General features: G+C 39.4%; 1 protein-coding gene across 1 annotated transcript; it reads right to left on the bottom strand.

Moving 5' to 3' along the window:
- Positions 1–112: 112 nt before the first annotated feature.
- On the bottom strand, positions 113–18,084 carry ODF2 (outer dense fiber of sperm tails 2). The gene is made up of 20 exons (XM_032200363.1): positions 18,024–18,084; positions 17,161–17,314; positions 15,717–15,842; positions 14,632–14,802; positions 13,481–13,647; positions 12,668–12,797; positions 12,228–12,359; positions 11,226–11,300; positions 10,156–10,227; positions 9,443–9,559; positions 7,935–8,120; positions 6,991–7,100; positions 6,167–6,302; positions 5,352–5,462; positions 4,781–4,885; positions 4,100–4,258; positions 3,089–3,189; positions 2,447–2,609; positions 1,970–2,095; positions 113–1,367 (listed from the first exon to the last, which is right to left on the bottom strand). The coding sequence occupies exons 2-20, from the start codon at positions 17,266–17,268 to the stop codon at positions 1,194–1,196; spliced, it is 2,469 nt and encodes an 822-aa protein (XP_032056254.1). The 5' UTR covers positions 17,269–17,314; positions 18,024–18,084; the 3' UTR covers positions 113–1,193.
- Positions 18,085–19,198: the final 1,114 nt, after the last annotated feature.

Here is a 19,198-nt window from a genome sequence, read left to right as displayed (position 1 = left end):
TCAATTAAAACATAGTTTATTGTTTTTGTTTTTTCACCATAGCACCTTTTAGGATTTTTAAGTATGACACACAAAATTACAGAACTGTCAATTAATGATTAACTTATAAAAGCTTTATGACAAATACTGCGCAATGACATCACACATAAATAGGATACAAAAGAGATTTTTTTTAAAAATGCTTCATTTTGTCCCCATAAGAACCATTTATTGGAAAGAACAGGGCACAAGAGTCAACAAGTTTTTGGGACTCAACACGCTATCAACCGACCTGATTTTTGAGGAGAAAGTGCAGGCCAGTTTGATGAAGATGTTGAGCGTCAACAGTTGCTTTTTATGCTTAAGACCTAAGTCAGTATTTCATGCACAACCTGAACTCATACAGCATTCATACTGAGACAGCAACTGAAGTGCCACTGAGGTTAAACTGCAGTCCTTGAATACAGAAGGTTTTCACTCAGTCCTGGGGACATTCGGGATCAGGAAACCAGTGTGAGAAGAGTAAAGCAAAAATTAGCAACACACTAAAATAAAAAATTTGAGGATCACAGAGTACAAGAGTCAAGTAAAAAAATAATAAAATCATTACTTCTGGTATAAAACTGTTCACAAACACCATGGTGGTTCAGGAGATAATCTTTTGTAAGTGTTAAGCCCAGGCACTTAAGATATTTTCAGCTTCACACTTCTGTGATAAGTGGGTGGACCCATCTCCCACCATCCTATCACCCACTGTATTGATAGAATGTGAAAAGGCTTAAAAAAAAAAAAGAAAAGCAGAAACATATCACATGATCTTCCCAATACAGAAGCAGAATGAAAAAAAAAAAAGTATGAAAAGAAAAGAACTCTTGCAAACATTAATGCACAACTAAAACCAATGACAGGTTTTAAGAGCTGAAACCATCAGGACTGTATAGGATGAAATCCTTTTCCATCATATGCAGAACCATCTGGTTTTGGGGCACAGCTTACAGTGCAATGCCAGCTTCCAACACCAAACCAGTATTGCTGATATTCTACACGCTTAAGTCATATGCCACCATCATTGTATCATCTTGTGCTGTAAGGAAAAGAGAAAAACTTCTCCCTTATGTGACCCTGAAATGCCAACCGCTTTTCTAAATAACATATGGCTTTGAAGTAGGGCTCATTTTGTGCTTAAATGCAGAGACTCAGGGAGAGCATTGTCCTCATGGAGATGAATGAGAGCGGCCAGGAGAGCCCAGCAAGGCACTTTCTCCAAAAACATTGGCATAGGAAGACTTGAGGAACTGGACGTAGTTTTGCATGCTGCGATTAGTGCTCTCCGACTGCTCTAACCGATCCTTTAAATCCTGTAGGCGGCTTTCATACCGTCGCTCTGCCTATATAAAGAAGCATAAAACACAGGTTGAAAGACAGCAGCATTCACTCTACTCACATTAAACTTGAGCTATTCTGAGAAAGTGCTGCAGCCAGCAAAAATTAGCACAGCAGTAGATGGCATTACCATACATGGTGCTATGACCTTTGTCATTTCTTTTGATCATTCCCTACACCATTCAGTAACCCAACAATAAAAAACAGGAGACAAGGCAGCTAATCATGTGGGCTTTTAAAACTGATAAGCTATAGTTTTATGGAATTAACACACACTCTTCTCTGAAAACCAGCTTGACCTGATTCATATCAAGTAAAACTCAAGTAAACAAGCAGCATAAATAGGATATTATAAAAGATTCCCCCTTTCTTTCTTCTAAAATAAAGACTTTTCTCTAGAACAAAAATAGCCTTCTCTCACAGATAACAAACCACAGTACGTGAAGTTGGAGTCACAGTATCTCCCATGCCATCTGGTGCAAATCTTGTTTAGACATTAGAGCAAGTTCTGTATGTTTTTGCAGCACATCCATAGGGCCTTTTTATGGATTCAATTGCTGCCAGGATCCTACCAGCACAGCAAGAATACACATTGCAAGTCACTCACATCATCTTTGTTCCGACGCAACTGGTTCAGCTCTGTTTTAATCCTACTCAGCTGGGTCTCCAAATCCAACATCTTGGACTGGGCTGCCCTCTCTCTAGCTGCTGCTCGTTCTCGAGTTTGTTCAACCTACGTGCAACAACAGAACAACAATCTTGTTAAAGGTTTGTCTATGCAAGAATGATTTTTCCCTAACCCACTGCCCACAAAAGCCCTATAAACTTCACTGGACACATCCATAAGCAGCAGCTCAGTCTAGGGCTTTCTTTTGTTGCAAACTGGAGAAGCAGTGTTCAGTTTGTCAAAGGTTTATGTGCTGACAAATAGTACCAGTACATTTCATTGTTTGTATTTCACTGAACATGATGATTTTCATGAATTTGATCATAGGCTGAGGAGGTTATGTCCAGCATTCTCATTATTCCCCTTTCACAGCCTGGGTAGTTTTGAGAAAATACAAAAATACAATAAATTACTTACTTGTCTTTTGGCATCTTCAATGGCCATTTCCAGCTGACGAGCCAAGGAGCTACACTCACGGGTCTTCTCCTCTAATCGCAGTTGACACTGGTGGATCGACTCCTCACGTTTTGCTATGACCTGAAGGAATTCTATGTTCTGGGCGCTCGTTGTCTCTAGTTTTCTGGGTTAAGACAACAAGGGAAGGAAACCTATTCGTTTTAAATGGAGAATGTTTCAGTCTGCCTTTTTGTTAGGTCTTGACTAGTCTTGGAGGAGATTCCATACTCCCTCAAAAAAGTCCAAGGCCCAAGAAACTTCTTAATTTCTCAAATCAGAATTTCAAAGACTGAAGAAGACAGAATACTCACATACCTGACTTTTCCCAGACACTGTCACTAAAAGGTTTTGATAAATATGGATAAAAACATTGTAATACTCATTAACATCAAAACTGTCTAGATTGAACAACTGGTTTATCTGCTGCATAGGTCACGATCCTTTTAAAAAGTATTTGTGAAGTGTGCTGCAAGAATCTGCAACTCTCTCTCCAGTGGACAGCTAGTGATTAGAGATCCTTGTGGGATAATTAAGTGTGGAGAACGGTTTCCGTGAGGATGGAAAGGAAAGGTTAAGAGAACAAGAGAGCCTAATATTTCTAACCTTTCTAGCTCCTCCACCTTCAGGGTGAGCTGCTTTTTCTCCTCTTGGGCAGATTGATACCTCTCTCTTGTCACATCCATTTTGTCCCCCTGGAGCTCAATCTAAAAATTACAGCAATCAGTTACTTTACAGATTAGTCACTACACACATGACCAACCACCTAGAATGTATGTGGCTCTCCAGAAGGAAACATGCTCAATTCACAATTTTCTGCAGGATCCTAGGAAAGGAATAGTGGATAGAAAAGCAAAGCACTAAACACACTTAACATCCATTTTGTTGGTGCTTCCCGCTAACGGTTGGAAAGGTATGAGAAAGTTCTTTCATATTGCACATGAAAAGCCAGCTTGGTAAAAGCTTGCATGCAGAGCAGCCACCTGTAAGCACAGCAAAGCACACACATTAATAACAGCCATATACATGACAGCATCCCACAAAGACACTCAAGACTTAAATACCAGGAAGGTTTGTAACTCCAAACCCATCAGAGTAAAACAGTCAGACTGCAAGATTATTTGCTGTGTCCTGAGGCATGGTTGTACAAGTCATGCCTGTCTATAATTGTTCTGTGACACCTATACAGTCCTTCTGGGGACAAAAAAACAAACAAACAGACTGGGAAAACAACCCAAAATCAGGGTGGGAAAACAAGGCTGGGACAGCACTACCAGCAGAAAAACACAGGAGGTAAAGCTGACAAGATGATGGAAGTAACAGAAGCGAGTGTTGGCATTTGCAAGTGTTGCTACTGCTGCTATTCAAGTCCCAGTATGCTTCTGTATCAAGGGATTAGAAACTTTTCAAACAGTAAGGAATTCTGCTAGCTACCCTGCTGACTTCTTGCACAAAGACATAGCACACACATTTATTTTGCAGTGCACGTTTAATCTTTTCAGAAAGAGACGAGAACAGAGACAGAGATGAAGTTTGAACTTTCCTGCGACTAGAAATTCATCTTGGTCTCAGACTTGCAGATTGCTGTGTTGCAGGTGCTCTCTGCCAGTCCCTTACCCGCTGACGCAGATCTGCGATGATGACAGACAGGTCCACATTCTTCTTCTCATAACTCTGAAGCTGGTCCTGACATTTTGCCAGTTGCGTCTCTGTGATCCTTAGGATCTCAGGCAGCTTTTCCAGTTCAGCAAGCTGGTTCTGGAACTGCTTACGAGCCTATAGTCAAAGAGAATATGAGGAACTTTCAAATGTTCATAAGGTCTAGACTAAAAAGTTTCTTTCTGTGAAAGTTTTGTTAGCCTGCAGCCTTGATGACATTGAGGAAGTTAGGCAAGCATTGGGAGTTCAAAGCCCAGGTAATGTCTTCTACTCCAAAAGCCTATTCCTTATAATTTGGCATCAGTGGATCCCAGGCTTCAATTTTACAAGGCTTATAAGTTGCTTTATGAGGAAAAGTCATTCTGCAGCAAACAATGGTGTAACCTACAGAGCCCACAGTTCAAAGCCACTATTTCTGCAGCAAAGAACAGGCTACTCAATTTAAACACCTCTGAAGAATGCTGTATAGTCAAAAAGAAGCTGTTAAATGCGTTCAATACAGAATGAACAAGCCCTAAGAAAAGCTAATCAAGAAAGGCAAACTCAGATAACCCTTTATTCACAGCCATTTTAAACTATATTGAGAATCTTAAAATCCATAAACGTCTACAGCATATCAGTCTTTAGAGAAATAATTACCAGTTCGATCTCCTTGTTCATTTCATCCTTTAGTGTCTTGTTCTCTTTATCACACTTCTCCAGTTTTGCTGTCACTTCATCTGCTTCCATTCGGGTTTTCAACACCTGGGCATACAAAAAAAGCACATACTTTACCTGTTACACATGGTTTTCAACAAACTTGCTATACTTTCGAGTGACTGAAACTGCTCTAGAATCAGCAACAGACTTGTTGCCACAGTAACCACCATCTCAGGCTAAGTTTATAAGTTCACTTTCTGCTTCTTCTGTCTGGTTCATTTGGGCTTTCCACCAAATATTCTCCCCTTTTGCCTTATTTTCCTAACTACCAGAATATCCAAAATCCCAAAAGAAGCTACCAAGAAATAGTATTTAGCACACCAAAAGGCAGAAGAAGGAATCTCACTATTTAACTCTATCTTTACAACCTCAAGTGACAAAAGATCCCAAAACATACAAAACTGCAACCTCCAACAGCGATTCACAGATTAACACATTACAGAATAAACCACTGCAGTAAGGGGAGAAAACACATTTGTGCAAGTGCTGAAGGAATCAATAAGATGCCTACCTGTGATTTGTATGTTTCAATCAACCCTTCATAGTTCCTAACAGAGTTCTTGAGCTGCTGTACTTCCATTTGCGCTTGGTTCAGCTTTTCCTCCATTGGGACCACACTAGCCTGAAAAAGAATACATCTTTGATTGAGTGCCTTGAAGAAACTGTTACAGTAGCCATCTAGAATTGTCTAGATTGGGAAAAAAAAAAGGATTTTGTTAGTGTAAATTTGCAAAACTTTCCAGACTTAAGCGGATTGCCAGATTTATGCCAGCAGAGCACGTAGGTTTAGAATGGATGCATAGTCTGTTTGCTTGAATGAGCTGTGCTACCTGGATTAGGACCACTCCATTTGGATCAATGCCTAGCTTTACAAGAACAAAATTACGTAGGTCACCAACAGAGTCACCAGTGGTAAAAGAAATGACAGGATAAATACACCAGTCATTATGCCTTTCTTTTTATTATTATTATTATAGAGGTTACCGTTCTTTCTGCATGAATAGTTACAGTTGTTTGTTCCCTGGCCAGCACCATGAAGATTAAGAACAACACTTAAGAAGTCAGCTGGAAGAAGGACCAGTACTTGGACTGAAGATACTCCTACCAAAAGCTGTAAGAAAGGCAGTCCTCCCAGAACGCTTGCTCACTTTTTTATGTCTCTTTCCAGCATTCTTTAGGTATCATACTCAGGCTATGGGGAAACTGATTTGAAACTAAATGGTAGCAATGGGTGCAATTCAGCTCTGTCCTCAGAGGCCAAGCAACTTATTATAATTTCTCCTTCTTTGTGTAGCATTTCAGCTTCAAATCCCTAGAATCACTAACCTTTAGCCTTTCATTCTCCATTTTGAAAGAAGTGGTCTCTGTAGTCTGCTGATGCAATTTATCCATCAAGGCATCTCTGTCCTCCCGCATCCTATCCTCCAGGGTTGTCTGTTGTTCCAGCAAGTCTGCCATACGACTGCCATAGAGAAAGAAAATTAATCCTTAAATGACTAAAAAAGAATAAGATTCCTAATCCATCAAAATAAGTTTCAGAAACACATCTTTTCCCTATACTTTCATATTCCTGTTCTGTTCATGTATACATACCTACCTGTTACGCTGTTCTACTACCTCAGTCTTCTTAGCCCACTCAAAATTGACTTGAATTGTCTCCCTGGAGCTCAAATGCATTGCCTCCAAGATACTTGGGATGAAGAGGTATTTCTTGCCCCATACCTACCTATTTTTTCCTACAGCAACAACTATACTGCAGTAATACCAATATATTTATTTACCACCACAACAAAGTTGCCATGAACTAGACTGTCTATAACTTCTAATACCTTCCGTTCAAGGATCTCAGACATCTAAAAAGAAAAATAACCTTAATTATTTCAAAGCATGACAAAATGGCAAAGGTTCAGAGAGATTTAAGGATCAGCCTGCCTTTGCTATGGCAAGCCAGCAGCAGAAGCCACACCTTTCTCGGCCTCTCCAAACTCTACTGTCCCATAGACAGGACTGGTTTTGCTTGGATGTTTACAGACAACCCAATTAAATTATTAAATTTAATCAAATTATTCAATTAAATTAATTAATTTTATGCTTGAACTAGGTACTCATCCCCCCTCATGCCAGTTTCTCCATACTAGTCTTATTTTAACCTGTTCAGTGTAACGATTTCCAGTTCAAGGTCACTCTTGTCCTTCACTACTTTGTTGTAACGACTCCTCCAGGACTCCAGAGTAGACAGCGCCTCACCAACATAACTGTCCTATCAAGCAAAAGAAAGGCGTGACCAAAATAGCACAAGACGTTGGATATCCAGACAGCATACAGAGATGCTGATATGGCTAAGCATGATATGTACAGAGACTTTACTGAAGCTTAAAATACTGAAGTATTTATGTTTATTCTTCCTGATCCTTCACAGAGAGGTATTCTACAACACTACTGTCAGATAACAGACATATCATCATGGAAAGCAGAATCCTCTTTGAAGGCAGCAAACAAATGATCAGAAATACAAAACATAGATAAAATTCCAGTAGTGGCTCCAGTCCCTAGTATTCTACAAACAAGGGAAAAATCAAGTAGCATAAAATCCATATTCCCTTCTGATTTGTCTTACTCCTTAGTCCTAACTTTGCTACTTTTTCTTCAATCACTTTATCCTTCAATCCTTTTATCCTTCAGTCCTTTTTCAACAGGACATGCATCTCAAAGTCTTTGTATTTTTCTGCTCTAACTAGCTTCTTAATGAAGAACTGACTCCATTCAGACTTCTCAGCCCAAACCACAGGGCTTTATTTTATTGGCTTTTGCCAACCCTCGAATGGTTCTGAAGAATCAGGTGAAAAAAAATCAGATCTGCTAGTTTTGTATCATCTAAGTTACTGCATGTCCTAAGTTAAGGACATGCAAAGAATATAGTGAGAGCTTAAAAAAAATGGATTTGTTCTAAACTTAGCATAAATGGGCCAAAGCACTGAGACAAAAATAAATCTCATTAGTTGAAAGCAGAGACTCTCCCTAGGGCTGCTACCAAGAGTCAAAGGTTTAGACACATGATCTGAAATGAGGTCTCTCCTCCTGTATCATCAAATACCTTTTCTGCTAGCTGGACAGTCAACTGCTCTGCATACTCCTCACTCCGCTCTGCCCGCTCCTTCTGTGCACGGAGAGCTTTCTTCAGGGCCTCTTTATCATGATCTGTCTTCTGCCTTAGTTCTTTCAGTTGTTCCTTGATAAGTTCCACCTCTGCCTTATGCTGAGCTTCGTTGCGCTCCAGATTCTGCAGTGGGAGAAAGAAACACACCACAGGGAATATTATTCTCATACCTGTATACCTAAAGCAGCAATTAGTTTCCTAGAAACACTGGAGAGAGACAGGCATAAAAACCTCAAACCTTTAGCCTATAGGTACTTGCATTGCACCTGCTTAATCCTAACACAGACAGACATGTCAGCATGACCTCTGAAAGAATGAAAAAACATTTATGCCCATGTATATATAGAAAGGCAAGAGACAGCAAAGCTGTATGTTCAATCCCAATGCATCCTATGACGTTGCCTGCTTATAACAAAAAGCAACAGCATACTCTAGCCATACAGAAATAAATCCTTTCACTGCAAGTTATAAAATAACAACATGGGGAAAAAAAAAAGCTTGAAGATGCTAAAAATAAGAAATCCGTCGAGAGAGTTTTTGTAACTGATCTCTGGTTTCCACTAAGGTTTAAAACAGAAATTCCTTCCAGTATTTCCACCTTGATACGAAAGATTTCATACATCAGAATCAAAAGTGGACTCTCAAACACCCTTCAAACTCAAATGAAATGAGGCAAATCAGGACTGTGAATCTACTGACCTCTCAATTCTTCAGAACTAAATCTTTTTCTGTATTTAATGCTATTTGTAAATTTCCTGAAAGACATCATTTCCTCTCTCATAAGCTGCTCTCCAGAATACTGATTGCCTCTCCTAATCAAGATAAATACTGGTCTACCAGCCTTTTGATCTACCCAAGAATATTCTTTTTATTAATTGAAATATTTGCATATAATAATGTTGCTTTATGCAGCTGTACAGCTTAACAAAATTAAAGCTCTTCTACATTATTAGCATGCACATGTTCGCCATAACAACAACAGATATGTTAAACATAAGACTTTGATCAAGATAAATTAGGGGAACTTTCTCCTCCTTATTAATATTGTAGGATGCATGCATGAGAGTAAACAAATACAGAAACTCATGGCATAGCATTTTCCCAGAAAACAAATTGAAGAGTTTGTGATCTGTCTTGATGCCTGACTAAACCAAAACCATCTTTTAAAATGAATATATAGTAATTAACTCAGAAGAAAAACGTAATACATGCACATAGCCCTTAAAGCTACGATTATGCCTCATGCGTCATAAGTGAAAAGCTTTTTCTTTTGTTACTTCATTTGAAAGTCACAGTATGTGTTAGCAGCTTAAGCACCACCATCCAATATTTCAGTCTATGACACAGAAAAGAAGAATACTCGGTGAGTGCTACTTCCCTTGCCAGTGGATTCAGCTCATGAGTATAAGTGAACAGTCAGCCTCCAGGGACCACTGAAAACCTACCCGGATCTGTACAGTCAGACGGTTGTTCTCAGCTTCTTTATTTCGTAGCTGTGCTTGTAAATGGCCTCTCACAGCCTCCATAGATTTTGAGAGTTCACTTGCTGTCTTTGCCTGGTCCTAAATAAGATGCAAATGACACGTTTTGCTTCAGCAAGCTTATAGAAGGAACACTTTTTAACATGTACCCATTCAGTGAAGAAATCTGATACTATCTCCAGCCAACTCCAGTTTCGATGGACCCTCACAGCTACTCTTCTCCAACAAAATGGACAACAACAACAACAACAAAAAAAGGCATTTCTTTTTCATCATCTTATGAATAGCTGTCCTGAAACATTTGTTCTAGGGCAAAGCATCCTTCATATCTGGTATTATCCAGTATACTTGCCTTTTACTTTCTAAATGGAGGGACCTAAAGGAATTTGATATCTGGAATCAACCAGGACCTTAAACAGAAAGGCAATTCGGTGATAAACCCAAACAAAGAGAGAATACTACTTATTAATCTTTGTGATTGGTGTTTTATTAGCAGAATACTGAATCTACAACTGTGTGGGAATAGGTAGTTTACCTGTCTAGCTTTAAAAGCAAAGCAACCATCTGATCCCTTATAAAGTAACTGTACTCGAGCACAAATCCGTATTTTGCACTATCTGTAGTTCTTTGGAACTGGAGGGTGCAACACGGAGGGAAGAACAGAAAAAGGAAAGTACCTTTTCTGCCTGTATTTGAATGATAAGATCGTCCACCTCTTGTTCTTTCTCCTGAAGCCTCATCTGAAGTTGCTGGAAAACAAAACACCACTCAGATTTTAAATAACAAATGCAATCAGGTTGGCAGGTGGAGGAAAAGAGGTGTAAGTGCCTCCCTCCTGAGACCCTCTGATCTACAGCACTCTGTCTGGTAACCACAGCAACAGCATCCTCAGTCTCAGAAAAACAGCCTGCAGTCTCCTCAAGCAGAAAGCAAGAGGGAAATGCATACATTTGTGTAACAGGGCATGGGATATCCTACAGATACTACAGGACCTGGCAGGATTATAAACTCCACAGATGAGAAAGGACACTGCCCATGTCTCTCAGTTTCTAACTTCTGGCAATGTAAGAACACTTTTTTCAGTTTACAGATAAATAAAGGGGAAAAAAAATCTGGTACCAGGTCATTCACTCATTCAGTGACAGGATCAGGAACAGAAAGCTTACCCTCTTTATGCTTTGATACCTCTAAGGATAACATGAGAAACATACAGAAACAGCAAGATGATATCCAAACTGAAGAATGTTGTCCCAATTGTCAGGGGTACTTTTTGTGGTAGATACTTTTTTCTCAGCCACCCCCAGACATTTCTTTTTAAAGAAATTTCTTTTTAAAGAAATGTGTAGTACAATTCTTGGTTTGTACATTCAGTACTATATGCAAAAGGCAAGCAGAGTAATTTGTGCTTGAACTGAACATGATGAGAACAGGCTTAAGTATCCAAAACTGTTCTTTATAGCTGAATACTGTGAACCATAATAGTGTTCTTATATGTAAGTCTCAATTGTGAAATCCCCATTCTAAGCCCTATACGTGAAAGGCTCTGAAAATCTATCTACTTTGTAATGTAGGCTGTTAACCAGAGGGGCAATATAGTGTATCTTGATTACTACAAAAGCCAGGACTTTTTTACAGGTCTAAAAGGTTTAGCGTAAAACTTGATGGCTGAATACAGACAAAGAAGAGCTTAAAATTCAGCTCTTTCTCCTTTACCATTCTGCAGAAAAAGTTGTTTTTGTTTGCTTACCACTTTCTCTGCATCTGAGTCAGCAAGCCTTTTCAACAGCACACCTTGCTGCTCCAATATCTTCTGAGCATCCCTCTGCAAAAGAAATAGGGGAGGAAAAACGTTGTAATTAAAAGTCAGCTTTTTACACATTCTTTAGATGTAAGTGGGAAAATCAACCATCTTCCCCATGTTGCAGCAGCAATTCTCAGGTATTAAATTAGCTAAATATTTCATATATCATCACCTATCTCAAAAAGCTTTCCCAGTTCTCCCAGACATAGATGATAATAAAAAGCATAATGGCAAATTAAGATCTTTCAGAACTTTCTCCTTATGTGGGGAAGGTCATATAGAAGAACTCAGTCCTTTTCTCTAGTCTCACTTGTGGCTGAGAAAACAGTTACCATTGGCCTGCTTTTGCTCAAAGAAACTATCAACTACAGGAACCATAGCAGTTTCATTCTGCAGTGCTTTTACAAGCTACACAGAATTGCTCTGTACAAACAGTACAGAGCTGTTAATAGTTCCTGACATTGCTTTTGCAATCCAGCTTATGAAAATAAAGTTCTGAAAATCCTCATGCCCCCATTAGCTGAGGCAACATCTAGTCCTCAGGCTTCAGCCAACACAACAGTATAGCACTAACATTTCAGACTAGCATGAAAAGCCAAAATGTTGGCACAGATGCTGAAGACATAACCACAGGAGTTATTGTTCAGACGCAAGTCTAAGACCTGCAGATACATCTGTATCCAAATGAAAAAGAGTCAGCAGTGCAGTAGAGCCCTATACCTTTTAATGCAGTCAAAGACACGTTCTGACATCCCCACAGCAGAAAAATCAGTCTTACTGTAATGAGGTAGGCAGGGATAAAGAAAACAATCCATCCTTTATGACACATGGTCAATGGCAGCATTAGGAAAAAGAGTTAAGAGCTCTCAAATTCAAGTTCCATTTTCAGTCCAGAAGACAATATTGCCTTCAGTAATCATCCAAGTTGAAACAGACAGTACTGCTCACCTCCCGGTTATGCTGCACTCTGAGAAGCTCTCGGAGTGTCCGGTTGGTCTCTTCAAAGGTACTCAATTTCTGTAGCAGCAGCTCTTTTTGTCTTGTCAGTGTGTTAATGTCTGAGCTGCTCATGTGTTTCTCCTAGAGGAGGAAAAAATAAAATAATATTGTTCACACACAATGTCTCAAACTCTGGAATTAACGTATGCTGCTAAAAGCAGCAGCACTGCAATATTCAGCACCACCCGTGCAAAAGGTGAGAAGGTGGATAAATATCCAGTTTCTAAAGAGATCTAGCAAACACCTTAAGCAAGCTAAATCCTTCCATTTTTCTTTATGGTTTTGGTGGATAAGCAATTGTGACATTACATTTTTAAGACAGCCATAAACAGCACAACATAACAAAGAACAAAAGAACAAAAAAGCAAAAAAGAAAAAAAAACACCTACAAGGTTGAGTCTCCCAATTGTATTTTTCAAGGCGTGGATCTGTCTGGCTGCCGCTTCTCCATCCCTCTCAACCTCACTCAGCTTGGACATCAGGCACTCTTTCTCATGCTGCAAGTACTTCTTCTGTAGCCTGCGGTAATTGAGCAATTAGAGAAACAAGAAATTTTGACAGCTGTACCAACCAGTATGAATGTTTGAGTTAAAACAGATAAAACCCCTCTAATCAGAGGATAAAAGCTCGAAATAAATAGTACCTAAGATTCACCCCCCTTTCAGCGTGGAAGTTTTTTCTGACAGAAGGCAGTAAGTGGGCTCCCAGAGCTATCTAGGATCACAACCATGAAACAGGAATTTAGATGGGCCAAACTAGGTTCATATCAAAGCCTGCACACCCCATTAAAGCCAAAACACAACGCTGTGCCAGAAATTCTCTTCCAATATTCACCTCTATATTTATTCATGTGTTGTTGTACCAACACCATCACATTACAAACAGCATCTCTTTAACCTTCAAAATATGAACTGCAAAGCTAGGATGACCCTACAGCAGGCCACACAAGCCAACCTCTTTCAGCTTCCTGACAGAATAGTTTTTTTCCCATTTCAATGACCACGCTACAGCCCTTCTCTGTAGCTACTGCCATTTAAAATACCCTTTCTAAATGATGACAAAAAACACAAGAGCATCATTTCCTCAGCAGCGCTGCAACCCCGGGTGCAAACTTCAGCCTCAGTTAACATTAGCAATAAGGAGGCAGGCATCCTGTAAATACCACTAACTACAGTAAGAGTGGAGAACCGGAGGTTTCTTACACAGTCAGATCTTTCTCTTCCATTATGCGCTCAATATTGCGCCTGAGCAGTGTATTCTCGTGCTCTGTTTCTACCAGCTCTTGTGTGACCTCATTCAATTCTTCTTTCTGCTCCTCAAGGAGACGCTTTGTCATTTGCTGCTGGTGCTCCTTTTTATGCATCTTGGCCTGATAAAGAAATTTAAATAGAACTTAAATAAACCTGAACTTTATTCAAGAATGACACATGCATCCCACTTGGCAGATATGAGCACTACAAACAGTTCAAGAAGTGCAAGAAGAGAAAATACAGAGGGTGGTTGAATTAGTGCACCAGACTTGTTTCCTTTTGCAGCAGCAGAGGTCACTTGAGATTTCCTGGCACAAACAGATTTAAAACTACAAAATTAATGTGATCTTACATCACGGAATTAATTATGCAATATCACCAAACATTTAGATTCAATACACTCATTAGAAATAGCAAAACAAATTTTTGTTTAACAATTATGCAAGTAATTCCATTAATTTTTGTAGCATAAATAGAATAGAAAAGACTTACTAAGAAGAATACACTAAAATCCTAAATTCTGTTCTTATTTACTAATTTGAACTTCACATAGTTTTGTATAAAATAATAAGAACACAAGATTTGCTACCCTCAGTGTGAACTCAGAGGAAAGAAATGCAGTTAGCCTCCACCATAGAGCATCTTATGAAATCTGGAAACCTCTCCTGTCCATTTTTCAAACAGTGTCAAGTACAAAAGAGGCTATTTAGCTGGAAAACACAGTATCACTGGGCTGTGTATTTCAAGACAGAATCAGAAGAAACAATCTTGTGGAATAAGTGGATTCTTTGACAATAGAACATAATCAAACTGCTTTTTTCATCTTCTTAAAATGACCAGTTTTCAGATTTTGTGTTTGATCTGAAGAAAGATTATTTGGAAACTAAAGCACAGCAATACCATATTAAATGGATACAGTTTAAAACTGTTTCATACTATGACTTGTGAATTTCTCACTGAACTAGTTCAGATCTTCTAAACAACTCAGACTGATTTCTTTAAGAAGCTAACCAACAAGCTGAGTAGTCTTCCATTTCACCAAGACTCTAGCTTCCTCTTGCCAAATGATCAGCTACAAAGGCTGAATCCGCAGGTCTCCTCACCTCATTCTTCAGTGTTCCCACCGCGTTCATCAGGCTATCTATCTTCTTTTCGTACTCGTTCATTTTGCAGCAAACAGCATCTTCCTCATCTGTAGAGAGATCACTCAGACGCAACACTGACAGCATTTTTTCTGAATCTGGAGGTGTAATTTCCAGGCGGTGAGTTGGTCCCTAGTAGAAAAACAATAATGGGCATCTTTTTTTAATATAAAGTTATAAGCAGCGTTCTAACCCTAACTCTACCAAAAATAGAGAACAGGTTTCATCACTACAATAAGACTAGGAAGGAAAAAATATTGAAAACAGCTCCTTCATTTCCATCAGGGAAAGTTCAACAATGTGGAAAGACTAAAATAGAAAAAGAAGGAAAAAGAAAAAAATAAATAAATAAAATTCTCATCTATGAAGAGCCAGGAATGCAAGAGTTGAAGATGTGAAAACGAAAATATTACACAATATTTCAAAATTGCTCCATGCTTCAGAACAGACTAGTAACAGCAGCTCCTTGTTGTGTCCCAAAATGAGATCTTGAAGGGAAGCAATACAATTAAATAGAATACAATAGTTTCAGTTGGAAGGAAGCTACAGAAGTCATCAAGTCAAACGGTCAGACTACTTTGAGGATGACCTAATATTAAGACATATCATTAAGTGTTAACCTCAAACACGAATGGGTACAGGACATCAACCACCTCTCTAGGAAGCCTGTTCCAGTGCCTAACTACACTCTCAGTAAAGAATTTTTCCTAATGTCTAGACTGAACCTCCCTGATGCAGCTTTGAGTTGCTCCCATGCATCCTGTCACTAGACACCACCAAGTAAAGGTGAGCATCTCCCTCTCCACTTCCCCATCTCCGCAGAAGAGAACAACGTGGTCACTCCTCAACTTTCTTTTCACCAAGTTTAAAAACCAACTAATACTAAGAAGTGACAAAGATGTGTATGAGACACTTAAAATGGATCGCATGTGATGGCAGGATTCTTTCCGATCAGCCCAGCTCCCTCCGTCATAACATTCTGTAAGTGCTCTCTTCAACCTCAGCTAAAGCTGAAAGCTTGCTTTTAGGAGCAACATCAGCCGTACCTCCCATTTGTAGGTGGACTCCAGGACAGATGTTTTCCCTGGGGGCATCCAGGGGGCCTTAGTTTTCACCTGGACAGTTCGGCGTGCATTCACGGTATTCCCTCTCATTTTCTGTTTCTGCTTTTGCTGAAGGACAGAAAAGAGAAAATAAGATAAATCACTACGACTTTTAAAAACATTTACAGTTTGTGCTGCAAAAACAAATGGAAGATCATTCATGCAAAAACACCAGAGTGTTTGACATCATACAGCAGATCAGATGAGCGAGCAGCCATCAGAGGAGGCTAACACCAGCCAGAAAAAAAGCATATTCACTTGATGGTATGGCTAGATTCTCATTACTTATCACATAGCTATTCTGTTATACCACCAGAATATACGCACTTGTGAAGCAATGAAAACCTTATCCAGCAGGCCAGGGGTGGAAGATTTGGGGAGAGGGGATAGGGAAGGAAGCCTCTTCTGTATGGAGATACACAAAAAATACTGCAATACAACCCATTCACGTGCAGAAGGAACAACCTGGCAGATCCCTTCTCTGTTCCAAATTCCTCTCACAAAAGAGCAGCTGTATCATTTGACAACAGCACCACCAGAGAAAAAAGAATGGCATAGTTACGAAAAACCCTTAAAACATTTTCCCTACTTTGCAGTCAACAGGTAGATCCACATTTATCTTGAAGATGAGATGCTCTAGCTGGAGGAAAATTAAAGTGTTTTTGCACAATTCTAACCTTTGATGAGGAAAAAAACCCAACCATATTCTAAAGCACCCTATAGGGAATTAATTAATAGGAGGCACTGACTTCACTGTCAGACCCTGCCCCATTACATTTGCCATTAGCAGAGAACAAATTAAGAGAGGATTTGGAACAGGATGTCTGCAGACACAAGGAAGAATGAGGCAACTTCAGTATTGCCTCTTGTCTACTCTTGATATGGGTACGAAGAGATCTTTCTTTGCTGCATAGCTCAGCTGACTGACAGGGTGCTTAATGCCAGAAGATGGTTCGAATGCAAACCCTTTTTTTTCTAAACACATTCATTTTAATACAATTAAGATAGAATTTGAAGCACTTGGGTACTACCTTACTCCAAGCCTCTCCTTCAAAAACAGGGATGAAATCAAAGAAAACCCTTTATGAGGACACAATTTCAGAAAATACAAGGAAAAAATCCCCCAAACTACATCACGTTGGAAGCAATACGCCTCATAATCATACACTTAAACATGAAAACTATTTATTCTATACCATACTTAACACATCTTCAACAGAGAAAACATTTTACTGAAAATTCACCACTGAACATGCGTACAGTTAACAAGGCAGAAAGTCTTCCCGTTCTAATATAAAGGTAAAGCAGACCTTGAAGATTTGGTGGTGCTTCTAGGACCCACTGTTTCCTCTGTAGCCCCTACAAACACCCAGCTGCACACTCCTACCTGGCATTTTGCAGGTGTGGTTTTCTGACCCTTTTTAATATGGACATGGACAGGGGTGTTTTCATCCACATGGACGTGCAAAGGGGGAGATGAGGAACGGTTCTTCATGGCTCTTCTCCCACAAATGGGAAAGGGCAATACAAGGAAGGGAAACCTGTGGATAAGGAGACTGGAAATAACAACATTTCCCTGTGTGCAACAGTGGCCAGCTGTGGTTACAGTTTGAGCTTCCTTTCAGTAGCATCTGCCATTTTGAACAGCACGTTATATTGCTGGAAAGAGATTAACACAAACAATCTCTCTACTTCTGCTATTTCCTGCTTTTAACACAGCTATTAAAGACCAAACAGTTGCAGTGACAGAGGATGCCCGTAAGTCATTGGAGTTCCAAGTCTTAGAGCAAGCGTGCAAATCAAAGGCTCCAGTACCCAGCACCATCAGAGTCCAAACACAAATTATAGAGAAAGAGGGAAAAGCACTCATTTAATAGCTTAGATGAAAAAAAAAAAAAGAAATCAAGAGAAAACCATAAGATCACTCCATCCTAAAACCCTGAACCTGCAAACTCTTTCATATGTGCTTAACTTCAAGAGCCTTTTTGAAGTTAAACAAATGCTTAAAAGCTTTCAGATATTTTTTCTTCAGATTATCTCACAGTGATGCATATATTTACAAATACCTACATTAATTACATGCATAACCTTAACGTTGCCTAACACAACACACAAAAGCAAAACACAAAGCTAAAGAAATCAGTTTTGGACATGATCCTCTATTTGAGGTAATGGTTCCTCAGTATAATGCAATGGAAAATTTTATAGAATTCCACCAGCAGCAATTTATGTCAGCTTAGGTATACTTACAGTTATTGTAAGGCTTTTAGTTCCTCTTGACAGTGTGCTCTGTGCAGAGACTGAAGTCACTTCATTTTTGGTGGTTGAGGGAAACCTGGTGCAGAAATAATAAAATGACCACTGATAGGGAAGGGTGCCAATTTCTGATCACCCTCTTCCTTTCAAAGTAAGGCAAGGTGCAGACTCAGACTTACTGTAGTTATGAACCTAAACATCAAAAGTTTGTGTGTCAATGCTTTCCTCTATAAGCAGAGGATAAAGAAAGATTTGAGATTATCATTCCTTACACACTGATGCTGAGAGCTGGTTTAAACAACAGAAAACGTTCTGTTGAATTACACAAGATGAGCTCACCCAAACTCAGTTACAGCTGCAAGTGCCCCTTTTAACCTGTTTCATAAGGAAATCAGTTTTGAACAGTTTGAGGGCACCTGTACATCTCCCTTCTGTCTCAAACCCCACACCATCCCTAAAGCCTGCCAACAGCAACAAAACTTAACAGAAATGTCAACATCCTGGGTTTGGGTCTACATGCAGAGAAGGCATCAAAATCCGTGCTTAAACTGGAAAGAAAAAAAAAAAAAAAAAGCCCGCAACACGAGTTCTCAGTGCTACTCAGCAAGCATGTGTGTGTACTCATACACAGAACCAAACGGAATCAGCCACAGCGTGAGCTGCTTGCCTGGTATTACCTTGGGGACTTGAAATGAGAGTGAGGAAGGAGGGACCTCCAAGGGCTGCTGTGCGTGGCGGGAGCAGAGCTATTAGCCTGGTGTTATAAAGGGCTTAGCTGCTAATCTCATGGAAGCACTCCTTCATGATTTGCTATGTAACAACATGTGTTACAAGTAAAGTGTTACTTGTAATGAAGCAGAGCAGGATTTTACACAATACCTCTGCTAGAACAGAATTTAGATGACTCTTTATAGCTCCTGATTAATTTGTCAAGGTTCATGTAATAACCTGCTCTAAATAAAACTAATAATGTTATATCAGCTTCTAAAAATGTCAAGTTTTGATTACTAACATAGCAATGCAACAGCAGTAGACATTGGATGAGCATTAATCGAAGTTATTAACAGTTTCACCTAACTTAGAGTTACTTGTACAACTGAGGAAAAAACACATTAAGCTACCATCCTTGTACTTTTTAACTGAATTTGACATGACAGGAAAGGAGGGCT

Source organism: Aythya fuligula, chromosome 19 (genome assembly GCF_009819795.1).
Source record: "Aythya fuligula isolate bAytFul2 chromosome 19, bAytFul2.pri, whole genome shotgun sequence".
NCBI lineage: Eukaryota > Metazoa > Chordata > Aves > Anseriformes > Anatidae > Aythya > Aythya fuligula.
Note: the sequence above shows the minus strand (reverse complement) of the source record. Positions and strands in the feature narration are given on the sequence as shown.

Coding starts and splice junctions, on each gene's coding strand:
- ODF2 (XM_032200363.1), bottom strand. CDS start 17,268: ATGAAGAACCGTTCCTCATCTCCCCCTTTGCACGTCCATGTGGATGAA. Junction 12,798..13,480: donor GAAGAGAAAGATCTGACTGT/GTAAGAAACCTC, acceptor CAATTACCGCAG/GCTACAGAAGAAGTACTTGC. Junction 6,303..6,990: donor GAAATCGTTACACTGAACAG/GTTAAAATAAGA, acceptor TCTCTATGGCAG/TCGTATGGCAGACTTGCTGG.